The 23,772-nt window shown below is 41.4% G+C and overlaps 2 protein-coding genes across 2 annotated transcripts; both read right to left on the bottom strand.

The window, feature by feature from the left end:
• Positions 1–714: 714 nt before the first annotated feature.
• On the bottom strand, positions 715–8,420 carry LOC125882893 (uncharacterized). The gene is made up of 5 exons (XM_049566851.1): positions 7,964–8,420; positions 6,875–7,061; positions 5,531–5,630; positions 5,276–5,433; positions 715–4,371 (listed from the first exon to the last, which is right to left on the bottom strand). The coding sequence occupies exons 1-5, from the start codon at positions 8,234–8,236 to the stop codon at positions 3,365–3,367; spliced, it is 1,725 nt and encodes a 574-aa protein (XP_049422808.1). The 5' UTR covers positions 8,237–8,420; the 3' UTR covers positions 715–3,364.
• Positions 8,421–10,938: 2,518 nt separating this feature from the next.
• LOC125882901 (methionine aminopeptidase 2-like) lies at positions 10,939–22,290 on the bottom strand. The gene is made up of 11 exons (XM_049566885.1): positions 22,097–22,290; positions 17,635–17,730; positions 17,467–17,529; positions 17,190–17,292; positions 14,452–14,613; positions 13,533–13,714; positions 12,947–13,041; positions 12,768–12,864; positions 12,521–12,624; positions 12,192–12,307; positions 10,939–11,981 (listed from the first exon to the last, which is right to left on the bottom strand). The coding sequence occupies exons 1-11, from the start codon at positions 22,251–22,253 to the stop codon at positions 11,729–11,731; spliced, it is 1,428 nt and encodes a 475-aa protein (XP_049422842.1). The 5' UTR covers positions 22,254–22,290; the 3' UTR covers positions 10,939–11,728.
• Between the last annotated feature and the right edge of the window lie 1,482 nt (positions 22,291–23,772).

Genomic DNA, 23,772 nt, shown 5'->3' with positions numbered 1-23,772 from the left:
GAGGATTGCGGCACTTGGCATACCGACACAACACCACTTCATCCTGTTAAAACAACACTCACAACTTGGATTAATTCCTATGAAAAACCCTTTTGATTCTTTTGATCTAAGGACCCTTACAAACAAAAGGAATATGAATAATTTACAAAGTAATCAAGGAATGGACACAGATTGTAAGGCAGCTGACCAGGCCTCTGATGGAGACAGGCATTTATTTGTTAAAATGTGTAGCCACACCAGGCTAGTTTTATGGTATGTAGCCCAAAATCACAAATTGTAACTAATAACAGCCTTTTTTACAGCTACAGTTGGTCATTTTTATAAAAATAACTGTAATATTTGCTGAAACTGTCAGTATGTCCACTGAAATATACAGTGCATCCGGAAAGTATTCACAGCGCTTCACTTTTTCCACATTTTGTTATGTTTCAGCCTTATTTTAAAATGGATTACATTCACTTTTTTCCTCAAAATTCTACACACAACACCCCAGATTTTTACAAAGTTATTAAAAATAAAAACTAAGAAATCACATGTACATAAGTGATCACAGCCTTTACCATGAAGCTCAAAATTGAGCTCAGGTGCATCCTGTTTCCACTGATCATCCTTGAGACGTTTCTACAGCTTAACTGGAGTCCACTTGTGGTAAATTCAGTTGATTGGACATGATTTGGAAAGGCACACACCTGTTTATATAAGGTCCCACAGTTGACAGTGCATGTCAGAGCACAAACCAAGCATGAAGTCAAAGGAACTGTCTGTAGACCTCCGAGACAGGATTGTCTCGAGGCACATATCTGGGGAAGGGTACAGAAAAATTTCTGCTGCTTTGAAGTTCCCAATGAGCACAGTGGCCTCCATCATCCGTAAATGGAAGAAGTTCAAAACCACCAGGACTCTTCCTAGAGCTGGCCGGCCGTCTAAACTGAGCGATCGGGGGAGAAGGGCCTGAGTCAGGGGAGGTGACCAAGAACCTGATGGTCACTCTGTCAGAGCTCCAGCGTTCCTCTGTGGAGAGAGGAGAACCTTCCAGAAGGACAACCATCTCTGCAGCAATCCACCAATCAGGCCTGTATGGTAGAGAGGCCAGACGGAAGCCACTCCTTAGTAAAAAGCACATGGCAGCCCACCTGGAGTTTGCCAAAATGCACCTGAAGGACTCTCAGACCATGAGAAACAAAATTCTCTGGCCTGATGAGACAAAGATTGAACTCTTTGGCGTGAATGCCAGGCGTCATGTTTGGAGGAAACCAGGCACCGCTCATCACCAGGCCAATACCATCCCCACAGTGAAGCATGGTGGTGGCAGCATCATGCTGTGGGGATGATTTCAGCGGCAGGAACTGGGAGACTAGTCAGGATAGAGGGAAAGATGAATGCAGCAAGAGACAGTTCATCTTTCAGCAGGACGATGACCCTAAGCACACAGCCGAGATATCAAAGGAGTGGCTTCAGGACAACTCTGTGAATGTCCTTGAGTGGCCCAGCCACAGCCCAGACTTGAATCCGATTGAACATCTCTGGAGAGATGGCTGTGAACTGACGCTTCCCATCCAACCTGATGGAGCTTGAGAGGTGCTGCAAAGAGGAATGGGCGAAACTGCCCAAAGATAGGTGTGCCAAGCCTGTGGCATCATATTCAAAAAGACTTGAGGCTGTAATTGCTGCCAAAGGTGCATCAACAAAGTACTGAGTAAAGGCTGTGAATACTTAGGTACATGTGATTTCTTAGTTTTTATTTTTAATAACTTTGCAAAAATCTCAAAAAACTTTTTGGAATAAGGCTGAAACATAACAAAATGTGGAAAAAGTGAAGCGCTGTGAACACTTTCTGGATGTACTGTATGTGACAGATGACCAGAGCAGACCAGGGGAGTTTCTAATGCAGTTGTCAATCACTGATCTTGAACTGTGGTCAAACTTGGCTGTACTGATAATAACAATAATAATACATTTATTTATAGAGCACTTCTCATGGTACTCAAAGACACTTTACATAGGTTGAAAATGATCATAAAATAGACTACACTAAAATACACACGACATCATTCACCACACGACATAATTCACTACTCAAAACTCATCTTTTCAAAAGGAGTCAGGTGGTTGGCATCAGAGGAGAGGAGGCTACGAGAAGGAGTGCGGCGGTGGAGCAGGTCAGTGAGGTAGGAGGGAACTTTATGGGTGAGGAGAAGGACTTTGAATTGGATGCGTTGTGGGACAGGAAGCCAGTGGGAATGGGTGAGCAGACAGGCAGCAGAGTTCTGGATGTACTGGAGTTTATTTAGGAGTTTGGATGATGCACCATACAGAATGCTGTTACAGTAGTCAGTTCTGGATGAGATGAAGGCATGGATGAGTTTCAGCAGCGGTGGGGGAGAGTGATGGGCGGAGACAAGCTATGTTTTTTATGTGGAAGAGGGCAGTACTGGTGATTTGACTGGCACGTTGCAAAGGCTGCAAAGTCAGTGGTTCCCAGCTGGTTGGTCGCAGTCCAAAGGGGGGTCATGGGTCTATTCTGAATGGACCCAAAGTGACTCTGAAACGTGTCACATTTGTAAAAACACAATATATTTTTAAATACAGTGAATTTCTGGCACAGAGCTTTTATCTGCTGTAGAGTGACTGACAAAGGGACAGTTACCTAACAGAGACAGCAAACTAGCTCGACAACATGGCCAAACACAAGTATGATGCTGAATGTATTAAACTGCGTGGACCTTGAACTAATGACTCAGGCCCTGATCACACAGAAAGCGTTTTAGCAGCTGGAGGCGGCTTTTTGTGATTGTTTTTAATGAGAATAAAGCTTTTTGCTGGAGAGCTCCGAAGTCCTCGACTTGAAAAAACTTCAACTCATAGCGGAAAAGTGCTCCACGTCATCTCAGCTTTTCTTCCATTGTCCAATCAGATGATTTGAGTGGCGGACCTTCTGTGGTGGTCACGACAACAAGTTTACAGTTGGTAAACAATGGAGGAGAAACTGGTGGTAGAGGCTGCTGGATACCCAGAGCTATACGACCTGATGATAGACAGCAGGTTGTCAAACTGCCCCTGAGTCATCCTAAAATATGCTTGGAAACTGCCATCATGGAGAAGAAGCTCCTGGACCAACTGGTGGTACTCCCCATGACCCACCCTCTTTTTTAGGGAACAGGGAAACAGATCTCTGTTTCCCTGTGCCCAACAAACTACTTGCTGACAACCTCTCCCCCTCAACCAGAGGGTAATGCCTCAACATTTTAGGGACTGGATACTGTCAAATTAATAAAATAAGTAAATTCACTGTCGATTGATTACATAGAAATTCTAGCAAAAAAAACAAAAGCTGCAGCAACCAGTTGGGAACCACTGTGCTAAATCAATGTGAGTCACGCATGAGATCCTCCCTTAAATTGACAAGAGCAGCACATATTCTCAGAATCTTGCTTATTTTCTGGGCCATGGCGTTCGGAACAACCTGTGATATGATTTTATACATTTTCAAACGTCCGACTGCTCTTTCAAATTGATGTTCTATTCGTCTACTGACTCTCACCCGTTCCTTAGCTGGACCTTTTTCCGTGAAAGATGGAACGACCAACTTAACCTCTTTCTCAAACAGCAAATCTTCTATGGTGACACCTCGAACTGCCATGACCTCATCTCCAGGCTTTAAGAAGTCTAATATTCCCGAGTTCTTGGTTATGAATGTGTCATTGCATCGCCTTTCATATATTGCAGAGATGAACATGATTAGTCCACATGGGGCGACAGCCACCTGGTATTTCACTGTCTTATACGAATCAGGGTTCTTGCGTTTTTGTAACCGGCTCTGACTGAACTCTAAAATACATGTCGTATCCGGAAAGTTCCTCTTAAATGCTCCGGGCATGGTTGCTTGAAGAGTTTCTTTTGGAGGCCATGGAATTAGAGGTCGCAAAACTTGGTCCAGTTTGTCAATCCAATATGAGATTACCCTGCTAGCCATGCCCTGTGACACATAAAACTGTCTGCTCAGATCGTCTGTCTCACAGTTGGTCTTTAATTTCATAAGTGTCATGAGAACTTGATCTCGCACAGACAGCGTAAATGCACTGTAAGCATGTCCTTCAAGTGTTGACACAAGGATGTTAAATGTTTCCAAGGGTATACCAGTGTGGAGCAAAGCATCCGCGTCATTTTGAAGAATGAAGTACCCAAACTCATCAACCTGAGTCGTCTTATCGTGCACATCTTTTCCGTTGGCCTTCTTGCAATAATCATGATCTTGTCGTGTAGGGTCCATCCAACGTGTGTGAACTGAGCGGCAAGGTGGGTCAGCGGGAGGTGCGGAGCTTGAGGTGTCAGTGTGGTCCGAGACAGTCGCAGTGAAGGCCACCAAGCAGTCTGACAAACAAAAGTATGGCCACAGTTACACAACAGGGATCTCATTTATAAAACATTGCATAGGCTCCATACTAAAAATGTACATGTGGACAAAAGCCAAAAATAGAATGCATCAAAAAATATTCGACAACCTTTACAATAAGGCTTCCATTTCACCATCTGCATCACCAATTTTCTGTCTCCAAAATGTTCACAAGCATGGGTCAAAGCTTCTCCCTTCTAGTCTATGTTTATAGATCACAACATTTGCGTGAGGGGTGGCGTATGCTTTTTTCAGGCCTCGTTTTGTGCGTACGACATGTTCATAAATGAGACTTTAGGAGAGTGAAAACTAGGGGTGGAAGAAAACTGATTCACTTAAGTATAACAATTTTTCTTTTGACATTTTTTAAATGCCTGAATCGAAATAATCGCAGAGGTGAAAAGAAAATGCCACTTTAACTGTTGTAGTTTCTGAATAATGTGACGTCATATCCATTTCAAGAAAGCAGGAAATGGTGGACAGTCCAAGGAGACAAACTTTCAGCTGTGCGAATAGCAACAGCCCCGCTGTTAGACAGAACACTTGGTGATAGGTTTTGCGCTTGTTGAACTGGAGTTGCTACATCGCTACTGAAGCTCTGTCTCGAGAGCTTTTGTTTGCTCTCCTCCCAGTGAATAGTCTCCTAGCAGCGGGGAGAGGCGGAGAGACAGCAGGGTGGCCAGCTAGCTAATTCTTGTCTCATTTGTGATATTTGACCATTAAATGAGATGCACCAGATTACTGGACAAGGATGCAATCTCAATCCACTCTGGTAACTGTACAAACACCAGGCAGCTTGCGTAAGTTGTTACGGAGCTATTTGTGACTATAATATCACAAAAGGTGGATTCCCAGGGTCACAGGCATGCGACAAACTCTTACCAGTAAGCTCCTCTTGACAGTCTGGAGGCTGAGAGTCTGATGTTGGCTCCACAGTGGAAGACACCTGAGCTGCAGTGATAGAGTCCGATGTGTCAGCCAGAGAGGAGTTGCTGATGGTTTCAGACCGCTTTCTCTTTCTCTTTCTCTTCCTAGTGAACCTATAACCAAAACACATAACGACCAAGAAATATTAATCAAGACATACTACCAACATTTGGTACAGTAAAATGACAGCAAAACAACGGAGAAGGTTACCTGTCCAGTTTTTTTGGAGCCTCCATACACTGACTCTCACTTGGGTAAGTGAGCAAAGAGGGAGCGAAGTCTGGACTCTCTGGATCAATGGTTGCCTCCCCTGTAAGACATCCTCAGTCAATATCTTGCAATGCTAATGGTATCATGTGGTGCCAAACAAAGCTGTTATTTACTTTAATTTCACTGATAAGAAACAATAAATTGTGAAGACAATAAAGCCTCCACAAAAAATTTTAAGTCTTGTGTGTGATTTATCCTGGCTTCATATGAGCAGAGGAAATCTCAGCTAGTGGCTAGGCTAATTTATACAATATAAAATGCCATAGGCTTGTGCTAATAACATTAGCATGTTGTATTTTGTATGTGATGCAAAATATTAAAATAACGTGGTAGTGATCGACGTAAGACACGTGCCAAAGCCGTAACCCCCAAGGACGTAACGCCCCCCCCCCCCCCGTGATTTAATCGTGTATTGGCAATCTAGAGCAACGACAATCCACAATATGAAATTTAGAGGCAATCGCACAGCCCTAATTGGGGTTATGATATGTAGCATGTGAAATAGGGTATGGTGAATGCGCTAGGATAGGTAGTATCGGCACAGTCACTACCTGGAGCTCGCATAAGCAGAGCTTGGGTTTGTTGAAGGTGGCAGTGCTGTCTGGGCTGAGAAAGCCTCTGTCTCCTTTAACTTTAGCTTATATTGGAGTTATGCTATATAGCGTGTGAAATAGAGTATGGTGAATGTGCTAGGAAAGGTAGTATCAGCACTGTTTCTTCAGAGGCAGGTAAAAATTCAGCCATGACTCACTCCTCGCATTTGGAAGCTCGCTCCAGCGGTAACTCAAATCTCACGAGACGTGAGATTTCAGAGCCAGACTATCCCTCCCTGAGTGAGTGTTTTGACTTGACACAACAAACATGTCCGACTCTAGCTAAAGGTAAACACAGACGTTCATTTCTCCTTTCCGTTATGTTGTCAGATAATTATACTAACAATCCGAGCCTATCTGTGTGAAAAAAATGCACTTTTAGCGGACATATTTTGACGTTGTTTGAAGCTGTCTGAGTGCCCTATTATTTAATATAGCGCATGCCCACGGGCTGCAGGCAGGTCAGCCCTAGCTTCGTACTGGAGAAATGTCAAATATTGAACATCCTATCACTTATTTAGACAAAAGTAGATCCGAAAATAGGGCCCAGGTTGAACAAAACATTAGTTCCCCTTTAAACTTAGGATGATGTATATAACATTATGCAGAAAATCAACAAATTGAAAAGCAGTTGTGCACTGACCCTGGATTTTGTAGTAAAGTGTATTGGTGTTCCAGATATGTTACTTACTCTTGCAGGCATGCCAGGGGTTGAATTTGTGGTGGATATTGGTGTCGGTATCACTCATGACTTTCCCGATGGATGGTGATCTCTCTGTGTTCATAACACCAACATCCACGTCCATACACAGCAAGTGATTCAACCCCCTCTGGAGCCCCATCACCTCCATCGCTACAGAGCTGGATGCTTCTGAAACCTACAGCATAACAATGTCAGGTATAGAATATCCACAGTATTTGACAACCAATCAAACAATGTTTCAAACAATCAAACAGATGAGTTATTTTATTTTTCTATTTTATTTGTTTTTAAAGCACTGCATGGACCAGCACCAGATTATATTTCAGAACTCCTCACTCCCTATTCCACCTCTCGTCCCCTCAGATCAACTGACAAATCACTGCTTTCTAGTTTGCTGATCCTGTGAGTTTATCTTCTCTATCTCCTTTAACTTCAGCTTATATGGGAGTGTGAAATTGAGTATCGGAGTATGGTGAATGTGCTGGGATAGGTAGAATAGGTAGTATCGGCACCGTCACTACCTGGAGCTTGCACAAATGGAGCCTGGGTTTGTTAGAGGTGGCAGTGCTGTTTGGGCTGAGAAAGCCTGTGAGTTTATCTTCTCTATCTCCTTTAACTTTAGCTTATATTGTAGTTATGCTATGTAGCGTGTGAAATAGAGTATGGTGAATGTACCAGGAAAGGTAGCATCAGCACTGTCTCTACCTGGCCATGTGTAAGTAAGGTAAAGGAGGTTGTTGGGTTGGTGCAGGGAGCAGTGAGACCTGGCATTAGGGGAGTGTCTCTGGAAAGCACTTTGGTCAACAGTTGTTATTTGCAAATGTGCTCTGTAAGTAAAGTTGACTTGAATTTCTAACATAAGCTTGGGGGATGACAGGCTTGGGAGCAGGTAGGCAAGCTGTCTGTCATCATGTCTGAAACACGTTTAAGCTTGAAAAGCACTCATACAGAATATTATTGTACCTATCTAGCTAGTTAGCTAACGTAAGCCACTATAGCTGTGAAAGCAGCGCCAATGACAGCAAACTTTATATAGCCTACTAGCTAAGTAGGCAATTTGAATAATTATTCAATTACCTCCACTCTTGGAACCGCATTTTTCTTTAGGCGAAGGAGCTTAGGATTGGGTGTCTTCTTGGTCTGGCAGTAGTCATCCCGGTCAAAATGATCACCGCAGACCCGATGGTCGGCAAGGCGCAGTGTGGCTACAGGAGTGTTAGCATCCATTTGTAGCACAACTAGCCACGACTTCAGTGTCTCCATGTCAGAATAGGGGAGTCTGTGAAAGCTCCGTGGGTTGTAGCGCGACATTTTGTTTCTACAATTGGGATATGCGCAAGGACGAGGCATTGTTGTTTTTACACTTACAACACTCAGCTACTTTCTGTGTGCTACTCGACAAGAAACAAACTCCTCGCGTTTGAAAGCTCGCTCCAGCGGTAACTTCCTGCAACAACTCAAATCTCGCGAGACGTGCAAAACAGTCTGGCTGCAGACGCTTCCGGTGCATCCAGTCTCAGGCCGGGAAATGCATGCAAGAAACTTCAAAATAAAATCGTTTATGTAGACACTTCCGGTGGAAGCGCTATTGTCGCCGATTTATATTTAATCAACATTATAACGTTAAAATACGGAAGTGTATTGCATTCACTTGTCAAATAAAAAAGCCCTGTTTTTCTGAGTAATTCTTTCTGTTTTTCGGAGTAATTTTTTTTTGTTTGTTTGTTTTTTGGTGTAATTTTTCCTGTTTTTCTGAGTAACTTTTTCTTTTTTCTGAGTATTTTTTCAGCTCCCTTCAGGCGAATAGAACCCCTCCGCGTTGTTTTCCCAGTATTCACCGGCTCATTATACATTATCCCGCTTATTACACGGCTAATTATCAGTTAAATAAATAATCTGAGACAGAATATTGATTAAATAAATATAATATAAATTAAATCGGGAGGAGAGAAAAAAAACTGCCGGCAACGGCTGAATCTGCGCTACAATAGCTACAGGGAATCAAGAGAAAATGAAAAGAATAGCATCTCTTTTCCGTGCGCCTCTGAGCATCCCTCTTCTCCGGCATTCTTCTCATCTTCAGCCTGTAACCATGACTCAAGATTTTCATCGTCACCAAATATGTTAAAAGTTATATCATGAAAATACTCCATCTTTATATCTTGTAAATTATTATTTTGAAGCGGTAATGGCTACGTTAGCCCGATAAAAAAAAGTAACTGTTGTCAGGGCAGCGTCCCTAGCAACGTTGGGCTACATAGCAACGGTCATTACCTCATTACACAGTAATATCAGACCTCTGAATGTCGCGACTGACCAATCAGAATACAGCATTTAATAGAGCCGTGTAATAAAAAAGATAAAATAGGAATAAATAAATTACCGAGTGCCTTAATAATACCAGTGAACTAAAATAGCATTTCAAGCAAAAACTTAAAGTTAAGAAAATGCAAATAAAATAGTTATACTTACCTGACAGGTGCATTCCTGGTTTTCTTTTTGGTTTATGATACATGCTGTTGAGCTGAGTACATCAGTGTTAGTGTGAATATTGTTCCAAGACAAAAGAATACACACTTGAAAAGAGAAAAATCAGTTGAAAGAGAATTAAATATGTATAGATTTTTATTTTTTTTTTTACCTTTGAAACGCAACTGAAGAGTCTGTCTTGTGTCACCTTTGCTGCCTGGTACCCATTTCTCCAGAGCGACCTAAACTTCTGAGATCCTGGTCCACATTGAGTGTTTATTATACTCTTAATTGCAGTATAGTGAGATTATATAGAAATGAATTCTGTCCTGGTTGTTACTCTCTACCACTGTGCCAAAGTTCACATGGATTGGCCAAGTCAGTGAGGAGAAAAACGTGGAACAGACACAGAGTTTTCATCATTATATAGTAAGGTAAGATTCTGTCATTCATTTAGACAGAAGTAGATCGGAAAATAGGGCCCAGGTCGAAAAAAACATTAGTTCCCCTTTAAAAATTAAGTATGAAATCTCAGTGTGTGACAGGTGAGTTAACAAGATGATGAAGAGATGTCCGACTGTGTGTTACAGGTCCTGGAGGGAGGGCAGATTGCAGCCAATCACCTTCTCTGTCCATTTTTATTCTACTTTATTTATTCATCTACTCTCTCTTTACTCTGTGGAATTTTAATCATCTTTTTTGTTAATTTCTTATGTTATGGTTGGTTTGCTGTTTCTGTTGCTTTGCATTCATTTTTTAGCTTTATTGCCCAGTTTAAAACATTTGCTAGAGAAGTAATCAAATATAATGCAACATTACTTTGATGAAGTAATTAAAAGTTACATTACTTAATACATATTTAACAAGGTAACTAGTAAGCCTATTGCACTGTAAAAGTAACCTTCCCAATGCTCTCTATGACAGATCTGTTGCTTTGCATCTTTCTGGGCTGTGCAGGAATAGTGTCTTCCGCCACAGCCTATCACTGCACAGCTTTATTATCCAGTTACAAAAGTAATCAAGTGTAATAAGTTGCATTACCTTAACCATTACCATTACTTGATTACCATTATTTTAACAATTGCTTATTAGTTTTTCGCAGGGTATCTTGTAACCCATTATGTTTCAAAAATAACCTCTCCCACACTGCACATTTGTTTAATATGTAATTAATGAGGTGTAAAAGTGGCAATTTAAGGTTTTGAAATAGAGCCAGGCTGGCTGCTTGTTAAACTAATCCCTTTCTTAGTCTTTTCGGACTGTAAACTAAATGCTTCACCTCGTAGTTTTTTGCAGGTTCGTTTTACAAAACAATCTGAGTGGGAATATGTGATGGACGCCCCTCACTACATTCTGACAGAAATAAATCTACATGTGATTAACACACAAAAGCTTACATCAACGAGATTTAAATATATTTTCTGGACAGACATTTCAGTCTTCGAGGCTTCTTATCCAACTCTCAAAAGAAAATGTCTTTCTGTTACTTAAAAAAATGACTTAATCCATGAAAAGTGTTGCACAGACTGTCTGGTAACTGTGGAATTAGATTTCTTGCAACTGACCACAAACAGAGGAGGACACAATGAGCAAAATCATTTTAATTATTTTTCTTTTCATACAAAAACATTTTCAGGGAGTTCAAAATGAAGCGTTTTTGACTGGGGAACAAACAGTGGCAGCAACCACTTCAAAGATATTTTACAAATATCAAAGAAACGGTCGCTAGAGGGCCAGAGTGCAGAGTTCCCTCCCGCTGCGACAGAAGCCAAACATACGTCTGCAGATGCACGGTGTCTGTATGAAGATTTATTATGACGACACCCCGAGTTTTTAAATGTTAGGAATTGTCTGTTTGCAGAGGTTTCAGGCCATGCATTGGCCAAACCACGTCTTACACCTGTCAGTAGCATTTGTGCTTAATTTAACTCGAGCACTAAAGCACTGGAGGCTCAGAGTGGAGCCATAGAAAACTTTGAAAATGAAAGGGAGGTATAATGGGGGGGGGGTCCCACACTCACCGTCTCTTTGAATACTGGGGGTGCACTAGATTCAGCAGCAGCTTAAATAAAGGTTTAATATGTTGTAAAATGAGGTCCGCGGGGCATTGCAGGGAACCACAATGCTTCCCCTGACAGAAACGTGTTGGCTTGTTTATAATTCTTAGCTGTGGTTGATAGGTAACTTAGAAGGCCAGTCTTTCTTCCTTGCAAGCTGCGAGTGGTGTATTGTGGGGAGAACACAGTAGCATTTGGCATCCCTCAAAGCTGCTCTGAGACGACCGTGTCCTGCCTCTCTGAAGGAGCTAACGAGGGTGCTGTGTGGTGGTGACGAGGAGGGGCTGTGGTGTTGTTGGAGGGTGGGGTTGGGGTGTCAGTAGTCATCTCCCCGGCTCACCACCTCCTTGCAGGTGGGCCTGAGCAGGATGGTGTGCTCGAACTGAGCGGTGTAGCAGCCCTTGGTGTCGCAGAGGGGAGGGTAGGGGTCCACGATGCCCAGGTCGCACAGGTTTTTCAGGGCCATCAGGTATTTGCTCTCGCCCAGACGGTCCAGCCAGCGCCGGCAGAACGCCAACGTGCCAAAGTTCTCGTTGATAACGTTTAGCAGGTGCTTCGCTCTGGGCAGCCTGGCGAGGAAAGAGGGAAGTAAACATAAGTCATGTTAGACTGGGGATGCAAATATCGCTCATTTCAGAGCACATCAGGCCAGTCTGAGCTGCTCTGCACGGACTTCCTGTTACATTTCAAATTGATTTTAAGCTCCTCCTTTATCAGACCTGGAATATTCTAACATCAAATAATAGGAGCATGTTTTGTGTAGAGGGATGGATTATTACCTGATGGGGACGTGGCCGACGTCAAAGTTTTTCATGTAGTGAGAGCACTCCATGTCGTCGTGCACCACACCTTTACCTGTGCTGCCAAATGTCTCAATGGCGTAAACTTCTCCCTCCTGCACGGTGAAAACAATAAAATCGTAACAGGGTGACTGCTGATTCTGAAAAGGCCTAAAACTTGAAGGCCTTAAAAAGTTTTACATGCAGCCACATTTTTATGATTTTAGGCCTTTAAAAATCTTTAAAATGCAAAAAATATGAGTTCCAGTATTCAAAACGTGTTACGAATTTTTGACAAACCAGCAGAGGTCAACTGGTGATGAACTCACCTCCATTTTCGTTGCTTCTCCTCCTTTAACGATGGGCACAGTCTTACCAGCATGTATTCTGTACTGACCGATTGAATGGCCGTTCAGGTTTCGGATTGGCTTCACTGAAGCAGAACATACAAGGGTCAGAGATCAGTCAGAGCAACAAGATACTTCGTAAAAAATACGTGTAACTCTACACACGAATTGACAAGACCAAACTACCTCCTTCACTCCTACAGTTCAGTGTGAGGTCAAAAGAACCCACCTTGGTATGTTTTGCCATCAAGCTCGACCTCGTAGGACTCCATCACTTCCTGAATCGCCTCTCCAACATCACACAGACGCACATCAATGCCGGCGTTCTGCAACAAACGGGAAGTCGTGAGCTCCAGGCAGTGTGCAGATAAAACACATCAGAGTAAAGCGTGTTTGTGTTCGTCATACTTTGATTCCAGTATTGGTGGCGTCTCTCACAGCCTCCAGCAGCTTGTCATACTTTGGATTAAATGTGACAGTGAAGGCACAGTCAATGATTCGCCCTGCAAACAGACACCAGGCAGAAAGCAGAACGTCTTTAGTGGATCTGTTCTCAGCGAGAGTTATGTTTTTAGATGTTGTGTTGAAACTAGTAACTCTTGAAAAAGAGATTTTGATTTCCATCAGGCAGCCACTTATTTCAATTTATATCTGTGCAGTAAAAAAAGTTGTGCCATCAAACTTAACATCTCTGAGTTGCATAATTAGTATTCAATCTACGCTTACACCAAAGCTGGAACTTGTTTGGAGAATTATTACTGACACAAACAGTCCAGTGTGATGATGAACTACCTTTCAGTGCCGAGTTTCAAGTGTCTGACAATTCATTTTCATTATGTACAGTAATGAATGTAAACCATTAGCTGCCTGAGGTGTAGATCTTTAGTGGCAGCTACTCTGTCTATCCATTATTGTTATAGAGTGGTCCTTGAATGCATCGCTGTTCAACATCAGCACAAAGTGCAGCTGAAGAAGCACTTAATTCCTGCAGTACCGTTGATGTGCGTGCCGAAGTCGATCTTGCAGACGTCGTCGTACTGCAGGACGGTGGTGTCTCCGGCGTTGGGAGTGTAGTGGGCAGCACAATGGTTCAGAGAGCAGCCGGTGGGGAAGGCCAGGCCAGCGTTCAGCCGGTCCTCCTTTATCAGCTTACGAGAACAGTCCTCCAACCGCTCACTGAGGGGAGGGATGAGAGAAAATGAGAAGATGAAAGTGCAAATAAAGTACTATTCAACAGAGGAAATTTGCGTGCGTTTTAAGGAGTGCCTTCTTTCTAGCGACACAGACCTCCTGTCTGTTTCTGTAAGCTGAAACCATTTCCCTCAGTGGAAACAAAGCTTTGATTTACTTTAATTTCACAGATAAGAAACAATAAACTGAGAAGACAATAAAGCCTCCACAAAAATAGCATTTTAAGTCTTGTGTGTGATTTATCCTGGCTTCATATGAGCAGAGGAAATCTCTGCTAGCTGCTAGGCTAATTTATACAATGTAAAATGCCATAGGCTTGTGCTAATAATGTTAGCATGTTGTATTTGTGGGGAAAATGTGTCCAGATAAAGACAAGTGTTTGCGAATGTTGCGAGTTATTGTGAAGCTGATTTGTGTACTTGTGTGTTTAATGTGTGTTTTGAATCAACTAAACTTTACAGCACTTCACAGAAACCCTGCTGCCGACTAGTGTTCTGAAGGTGTAACTGCAGAGTGACACAGACACACCACTGCACAAGTATAAATGCTCACAACGGTGTAGGCTACAGCGTAGGGTCTGCATACAGGTGACGCACAAGTTTAAATCCCCCATGAGGAGGTGCATCACAGTTTAAAAACCTCTGATCTAGTTCCAAACAGCCATTAGTACATAAAAATAACAATACTAATGAAGTTGATCGCAGTGATAAACAAATCCTCACCAGATTTCAATCATGGTCATGCCGGGTTTCATGAAGCCGCGAACGTGCTGGCGGACCTGTCTGTGGGCCTCGGCTGCCTGTCTGAAGTCGTTCCACACCTCCTCGTTGGCTTTATCCAGCACCCGCTTCTCCTCGTTGGTTGTACGCCACGCTGCACTGCGACTGGGAGGAAAAACAACAACACATGTTTTTATTTTGGGCCTCAATTATAGATGGAAGAGAGGCTGACGATTGGGGACAGTCAGTGGTGAAAGTAACCACGTTAACACTGCAGGCAATCGCTGGTTTTACAACATAACTCTCCTGACTCGTCTGGCCATTGTCAGCTGACCAGGGTCAATGAGTACATCAGCACAGACGCACACAGTGTGGGACTGTAGACAGCAGCAACATTATTGTTACCATTGTTAATAACATGCAAATCTGAATATTTAAACACAATTTTTGGGCGCTATTTTTAATGTAAATATGAACACATGCAAACAATATACCAACCAGTAACATGTTTAGTAACATGCTCTAAAACTAAATCTCAGACTGCTAGATTCAAACTTGTACTGATGACGTCTGAAAAACTGCAGGCAGGATACTGTCAGCTGACAATTTCTGACTATAAAATTAATAACTTGGGCAGAAATAAATTCCCACAACTACTACAAGTTGTAGATGTCAAATTCCGTTTAATAAAAAGCCTCCCATAGCCCACATGCAGTTACAATCGCTCCTGCACTTAGGGGCAGATGTAACATTTGACAGCTGGTGTTTCAATCAATACTGTGACTCTCTCTGCTTGTACAAACAACTGATGGCTGTTAACAAGCAGAACACAGACACAAGTCACCTACATAAAATTATGTCCAAATTTTTTAAGAGGTTTTTAAGTAATGACGTCAAAACCGAAACTTGTTACAGTGTCGCCCCCACTGGTAGACGTAAAGATGCCATGTCAGTCATGTGGGCACATTATAGGGCAGAACAAAGCTAAATGTAAACACTGTCAGAAAGCAGGGGAGTGTATCTATATATCTATATATATTTATGTAACAGCTGTGCCACCTGCAGCTGAATGAACATATGAGAAACACCGATTAGGGTTTAAGAACGGTTCAGATCAAAGATACATGACAAAACAAAACTGTTTTAGAGCGGTGCAGAGAAAAGTTGCAGCGGTGTGAACTGGCTGTCTGAGCTCGACTCAAGCTGGCTGATGCTGGTCACCTGCGACTCCGCTCATCGACTCGACAGCAGCTGGTTACAGAACCTAAGGTGCATCACCTGTTTCAGCAGCCAGTCACCTTATAGCAAAGGCCGCTGGTCTTGTCACTTATAAACTGTCAGCTTGTTATTGCACTCTCTGACAACCACCCTTTGTCCCTGCTGACACGGAGTCTGTCTCATGTACATCTCCACAGCTGCTGACATGTATGTCGTCCTCACAGTGTGTCGGTGATGGAAGGCTGGTCACTGCTGCTGGTCAATATATGTGCGTGTCACACACACACACACACATACTCACTGACTGATTCATCTGCGCTGGTTATTTATTATGAGCACTGTCCATCTGGCGCGCAGGTCGTTTTATGTTTTTGCCTTTTCATCGCGACTACAAATGCAGCTGTAGCCAGTGTCATAATATAAGAAGCTACAAATTATATTCAGCCACAAAATAAACCTGAAAAGCTGAAAATCAGAACAGAAGCAGGGCTTGACGCTAACTTTTTTTTTCCAAGGAGCACATGTGCTCCTAAGTTGAAAAAGTAAGGAGCGCACAAAGAACTTTAGGGGCACAATGTAAATTGATCAAATAATGTGTTTTCCGTAATAAACGTGATGCAAATAGACATTTACAAGCAAAATTATTTAATGAATTTGTATACAAAATGTACAGAAAGGTAAAATCATCAAGTTTTGAAAAAGTATTGCAATTTAATTTTGTCTTTAATGTTATTATCTTATATATATATATATATTATCTTTGCAATATGATGATCTTATATAATGTTATTACTATCTTAAAACATTCTCCAGGTCCTCTGAAACTCTGCAGGACTTATTTCCACCCTGCCCAGCAGCGTGGCGAACGGTCCCTAACTGCGGGGAGAACGGAGCTGGCATCCCTGGAGGTCCACCGCTTTTTCCGGTCCCTCTTCTCCGCCACACTTTGACTTATTTCCACCCAGCCGACAGCCTGGCCGTGGCAAACGGTCCCTAACTGCGGAGAGAACGGAGCAGGGTTCCCTAGAGGTCCGCAGCTTAACCCGGTCCGTCTCTTCCACACTTTAACTTATTTCCACGCTGCCGACAGTGGGACTTATATTCATTGTGCCGACAGTGGCTTGGAAAACCGCCCATAACAATGTCACACGGGGAAGAGGGAAGGCGGCTGGAGTTCCTCCAACATTTGCGGTTAGATTATCATATTTTTTTATTGACAAAAACATAGGCTGCTTTGGCTGATTGTTTTACTCGCACATGTGCCCCTAAATATTCTTTACAGTTCGCACACACCTATTTTTAGTCGCAAATGGGAGTGAAACCCTCGCACTGTCGAGCGCTGAGAAGTACAGAGAGTTGTTGTTTTGGAGAAGATACACTGTCTCATCTATGTCGCATTGGTGTACATTCAGCTTGTCTTGTCATGAATCTTTGATCTGAACAGGACTAAATGAACCATCTGAAAACTAGCAGAAACACATGTAGAAGTGTAGGTGTGTGTGGGGGGTGTGTGCTCTTCCTACCCATCCTGTAAGGTGGGGTATTCACACTCCTGTCCGATGGGGAACACTCCACTTGGGTATAACTCACAGATGGGCACAGATGGAGGATCAGTCTGAGATTTGGCTGGAGGAGAAAAAGAAAACACCTCATCAAACTGACTCTGACCTGACGCAGTAAAACTTCAGCTGGGCGATGGTCGTTTTCTCAGTCAGGGTGATCCTTCACAGCACTGCAGCATCAAACAGAGCTTTACGACTATTTTTTAGTGGCACTAAAATTAAAATATGGTCAACTTACGTCCTTTCTTCTTCTTTTTCTTCTTCTTCTTTTTCCCTGCCGAGTTTTCTCCATCATCTCCATCTGTGTGAGTGAAGACACTGCTATAACACCAACTGAGTGCAAAGCTCACGTGTGATGTGTCGACATTGCTTTAGTAAGAAGATGATGGGTGTTTAAGACACTCACCTTCCTCGCCATCCTCCTCCTTCTCTTTGTCTTCTATCGCCTGCTTCTCCAGCTGTTTGGTCACTTCGGCAACCTCGTCAGCCTCCGCCTCAGGGCCTGCAGCGGCAGAAAGATCATCAGCAACGAGTAGACACAATCAGACCAATGAAGGATCAGCTAGCAGCGGCCAAAAAGCTGCTGCATCAGCACGAGCAGCAGGAAGCAGAGGGCGAAGTGGGAGAACAAAAGCAGTTATAAAGAGATGCACAGACAGTAATTATTATATCAGCATCATCTTTTAGAGCAGATCTGTCACAGCTAAAAATAAAAATACTGGGCACCAATCTGATACCAGCTCTCTCAAATTAAAAAAAATCTTTATGCTTCAGTATGTGGAACTCATTGGCATCATCTTAAAGTCAGCTAAGGGATTGCTGCGGCTCCGAAAACAAAATCAGTGGCTCTTTTGTGACTTTCAGAAATATAACTGAGAGGAGAAACACACGCTACGTCTGGAATCACATAATACACACTACATACCAAAATGTGCACCATCGTTCAACATACTTTCGTGTACATTAACAGTAGTATGCATCTTTTTGGACACACTGAGCTGTAATTACCACGCCACTTCCTGTTCTGCAGCACTACTGGCATGTGCAAGCATGAATCTCTGAAGTTTTTGTTTCTCATCACGTGTGTAGGAGTAACTTTGGATGTTAGAAAGTGTGAACCACAGGCGAACTTGTTGTGTAACATTATGTCACGGTCATCTTTGTCTCCAGATAATGCTTAACGCTGTTTTCAGGAGTAATTTTGGATCCTCAATAAAATGCCTGTGAATAAGGTTTCAAAACCAGTAAACTTCAACTGTTTTAAATTAATAAGGCAGTATGGGCTCAAGCATCACCATTTACATTCACATATCTGTCCAGATTTATTCAAAGAAAAGACAGTAACAGAGTAACAAGCAGCAGTGTGAGTGGCAATTTTAAGATACCACAATATCATAAATATAAATTTGGATTGTCAGCTTTTTCCATCCAGGGTTGTCGACTCTGAAATCAAACTGATAACAGATTTTAAATCCTCCAAAACAAAGGTCAAGTGCTGGCTAAAGGCAAAACCAGAGCTGTACCAACTCTTAGCTAGTCACACTCAGACTAAAGCCCGCTATACACGCAGCGATTTTGGGCTGTCCCAGACCAAAGATGACCAACGTGAAAGAAACGGGGTGATATCTTTGGTCGTGGCTCTAAAATGGTGGTCCTATGGCACACAAGGTTCAGGAGAGGTTCAAGAATGGCTGCTGTCCCAGTCTTGCAATCAAAGACAGCCTGGGTTACAATTCCAACAGTGTAAGAAATTTGGGATGACCACCTCCCTGTGTGACTGCTGTTACCACCTACGTCTACTAACAAACCAATAGAAATGCAGCATAAAATAATGTACTGCGCTAAACCCAAACAAACAGACGGACAGCCGCTCGCCATGGAAGTAAAACGCGCTGAAAGAAATGTGTGTGATTCCATCAAAGAGAAAACCTTGTGGAGTTGTGGCAGCAGAAGCCTTGCATGTATGATGTGTCCTCCAGCTCTGACCAGGATCGCGTAAAGAAGGACAAAACATGGATGGAAATAGCGGCGGGGTTGCAGCTGCCAGGTGAGCAACCTAGCAGCTAGCAGACACACAGCAGTATAGTGCCCACAAAACTTTCAGTTATTTAATAATGTGACCTCTATGTTGTGCTTCCAGTTGGAGAAGTGATAGCCTGTGCAGCATCTCTGCGCACTCAGTGTGGGAAGCTATTGCATCGTACATTGTAGACTGTAATTCAGTCGGCGCTGTCATCGTACAGCCTGCGTACCCATGTGTAATGCCGTCCCTACCACAATACTTTATATAGCATTTCCTAACTCACACACCAGGCAGCAGACTCATGACCAAAGTCGTTCACCTCTGGAGAAGTATTTATTACATAATAACGGTACAGAGCTGCCTTGTTCGCCGTCCATTGTCATCAACAGTGTCAAGTCTACCACATGGCACTGTGGGATATTTATGGTGGCGAAGTGTCAAGTGTTTGCGTACTGCAATATTTCACTGGAAACAGTGGGCAATTCAAAAACTGTTTGTTTCTCAAGCATGGTTTTAGCTTACTGAGCAGGATATTAGTACAGATTTTGAATGCAGCGACTGGATTGTGACACTAAGGACTGTATTTAATGTCACATCAGGCCAACTCAGGATCCACGAAATAAATTCACTGGATCTATTCTGATATCGTGTAATGTGTACATGATTTTAAAAACCTTGAAGAGAATAGAACACAAATGCAAAGAGGCAATATAGTGTGTGTTGTGGAGGAGCTGCTACTGTTTGATAGTTGTACATTAATTATTGTTTACTGTAAGTGGCAGCGGCTCTAACTAACCATTATGGGTGCAAAGAGGGTTTTAAAGGAGTCACTTTTTGACATCAACATCAGCAAGAACGCTGCTGAGTCAGCTGCAGAAAGTGGAGTTTATGTCATTACAGTGGTTGACACAGCTTGTTTCCCACATTTCTGCACCAAACACTTGTTGCTGCACCCCCCCCCCCCCCCCCAAAAAAAAAAAACACAGTGTCATTCTCGGGTTTGTCAAAACAACAAGTAGGTGTTCAGGTAATGCTTTTAAACTGTAGTAATACAACAATGATTTTTACAGAAGCATTCATATAAATGCAGTAAACAGGGCACATTGTTATCATGATCAAAATTATGTTCCTGAGTTTGTTCTGTAGGCTATTAACATTTAAAAAATATCTCTGTATTACAGATAATATTATACTGGTGTGTTTGGCCCATAAGTGTGTGCAGATCATTGGTTCGTAATGTTTTGATGTGGTTGATTTATTAAAGGAAATTCTCCTTTGAGTGTTCTCCTTACATAATAACTCTGACAAACGGGAATTACGAAACAGGAAAACTTGGCTGAGGCTCAGTGCAGTCGGAAGGGAGGACAGTAGCTACAGGGAGCAGTTAGATCAGCAGATTTTTACTGCTTTATCTCGATATGAGCAGGAATTTATTTTTACTATCAGCTGTGTTAAATGTCACTGCTCCTGTGTGGAGCTGTGACTGAAGCCCGGCGAGTTTCACGAGGCCTGACAGGCGCCACAGAAAACACCATCCACACTGCCCTCAACCCGCATGGCTAATGAGGATCAGCGTCAAGCCAAGCGTGTTTTAACAACACTCTTCCGGTGTGACTTTCAAAATAAATGTCACAATTCAAACAACTCTTTAATTATATGATTAAAAAAATAATACAGAGCATATAAGGCACGACTGACAAAAATTAAAGCACAAACAACCTCAACTTTGCCTCAGGTCTTAGCACTGAATCATACATTTGATGATCATTACATTCTTGTGACTAAAGAAAATTATGTTAAAATAATTTTTTGGGTGTCTTTAAAGAAGTTTTTAAAACTGTATGCACTTTTTATTTTAATTTTTTTATGTTTTTTTTAAGAATGTTTTTTATGTCTATGTTGTTGATGTTATTTTTTTTTATTCATTGTTTGAGCTTTCTTGAATTTTAGATAGCCTTGTGTAACATAAAAGCCAAGGGACTACAGATGAAAAATAGCCTTTAGCCTAACTGTGGCATTTTCATAGCGTGTACATTCATTAATTTGCACTGTCCTATCTTAAAAAAACTAAAATAAATTAATAATAGTTATTCGATAGATTACATTATTCTAAATGGATAATCAAGTCTCAGGTCAGCAAAAATCCAAGACCCAAGTTGGAAATTTCTAACACAAAAAAAAAGAAAAAGAAATCAGTCAAATTACATGTGACTAAATATACTTATACATACATTTACAAAGATGTATAAATATTTTTTTAAAAAGTAAGACAGACATTAGTGATATTTCTCAAAACACCACTCAGACACACTATTTATATCCTTATGTAAAATGGAAATGTATTCAGTTTCTTTGAAATCATTAATGAAACAAATCATCATAGATACAAGAACTCACATTAAAAATCCTTAGTTATTTTATGTTTACATACGCTGACAGTTAAGTGTGCTTTTTATTTTTGATGTTGTGAAAACAAACCAATACTTTAAGTCTCTGTTGTCATTAACGCAATTTTACCCAAATCTAGTGGGGAAAAATGAAATGCAGCTTAAGAAAATATTTAAAACACCCATTTATTTATCTTTTATATATCTACATTTCGTCCCATGCATTGATAAAAATTTCTAACTTCTTTGAAATTATATTCTGATTTATAATTTGTTTAAAAACCCAATTTAAAAAGAGAATATTAAAACTTGTCCCCACATGCGAAGACTTGACCGCTTTTATTTTGAAGGTCACTTCCACCTTGGTCCTAGCTAACCGCGGCTAACCCGACTTAGCTCTAATAAGTAACATTAGCTGTGCTAGCCTGTTAGCTAGAAACTGCTCGAGCCAGCCTCACCTGTCGTTGCCGACTTGTTCTTCTTCTTCTTTTTCTTCTTCTTTTTCGCCGTCTCTCCCACGGGGTCGGCCTCTTCTCTGTCCTCCGCCTCCCCGTTCAGCTCCCGGTCCGGGACTGGATTCTGGTCCGATACCTGCTCCGCAACCACGTCCGCCATGATCACAGGCGCTGCTGGAAAAGGAAGCGCGAGGGACTGTGGGAGTGCTGTGTGTGGTGCTGCATTCACGGACATTCGGTTATAATCCGCAGCAATTATACTCGTCATCTTGTTTTAGTTTAGTTTAGTTTAGTTTTAGTACTAGTTAAAATAATAAGCTATGATTATACTTATGAGTATATTTTATACATCCTTTATCATGTATATATTCTAACATTACATACCAGGTTTGCACTGTATTTTAGCATAAGGAACATAATTAAAATATTTTTTTTTACAGTTAACATACTCAACACATAAATATTTTATATTTTAAAATAATTAATATTTAATATTTTACATAGTCATATGTGTTATTTCTACTTCTGTAATCCTCTGTCCTTCACATCAGATCGAATATGACGAATCACAATTTCATCATGAGGATCAACAAAGTATTTCTGATTCTGATTATACACTCTATATATTGTACTTTTATAGTTCCATACATTAAATACTGTGTGTGAAGGTTTGGAGAAATATGTACACAAATCCAATTTGAATGCTACAAAAAGGTTTTATAAGAGTCATAAATAGAGCTGATTATCAAGAACCAATCAAAAAATTATTCAAAAACTCCTATTTCTGTATTATATGTTGTATTTGTTGCTTTTTAAATGTATTTTAATTGGCTGTTACCTCAGCCAGGTCTCTCTCGTGAAAGAGATTTTCAATCTCAGTGTGATTTCCTGGTTAAATAAACGTTAAATAGAATAAATAAATACAAACTCTATAGAGAATGATACAAAACTATTAATGTTTAACAGGTGGGTGCAATACACTGAGGCTTCAGCTGACAGCTTTTCCATCAGCTTTGATTTTGTCTTATTGTTGTTATTGTTATTATTATTATTTTCATGTGTGTATTAGAGTTATAGAAGTTGGAAAATGACCAAAATCAACTCACCTACAATAAATTAAATGTTTTATTATGCAAACTGCGAGTCCGTGTTGTCTTCTTCATTCTGCTCTGATCAACAATATTATGTTTATTGTAAAAATAAAAACACATCTTAGGAGAGTCCATATTTTGTTTAACTGTTTTATATTTTAAAACCTATCAAAAACCATCTAATAGCATTCATTGCTGGACCTTTAAACATGCATGTCAAGAAATCGGAGCTTAATCCGGGCACGTGAAGGCAGCACGAAGTAAAACATGCCTAATCAGCAGAACGGGAGCTCGTGCACTGGGGAGAGACCCTAATGAGGACACAACCTGTTGGGAGGCATTAGTAAAGTAGGAAAGTGCACTGATCACAATATAATCATAAATGTAAATATCATGAGTGTAACATTTATTTCTAAAAAATAATTCAAGCTATGATGTGTGAGAAAAATAAATAAAACAAACGTCTAAAATCATAGATCGTATTATATATTCTTTTCATATATATAAAGCTAATTTTTACACACACATAAGTGCAACAAAATTGCTGCATTGTTGCCACATGAACTTGTTGCAGTCACATAACTGACC

The sequence above is a fragment of the Epinephelus fuscoguttatus genome, linkage group LG22 (genome assembly GCF_011397635.1).
Source record: "Epinephelus fuscoguttatus linkage group LG22, E.fuscoguttatus.final_Chr_v1".
NCBI lineage: Eukaryota > Metazoa > Chordata > Actinopteri > Perciformes > Serranidae > Epinephelus > Epinephelus fuscoguttatus.
This window is presented reverse-complemented; position numbering and strand designations above follow the sequence as displayed.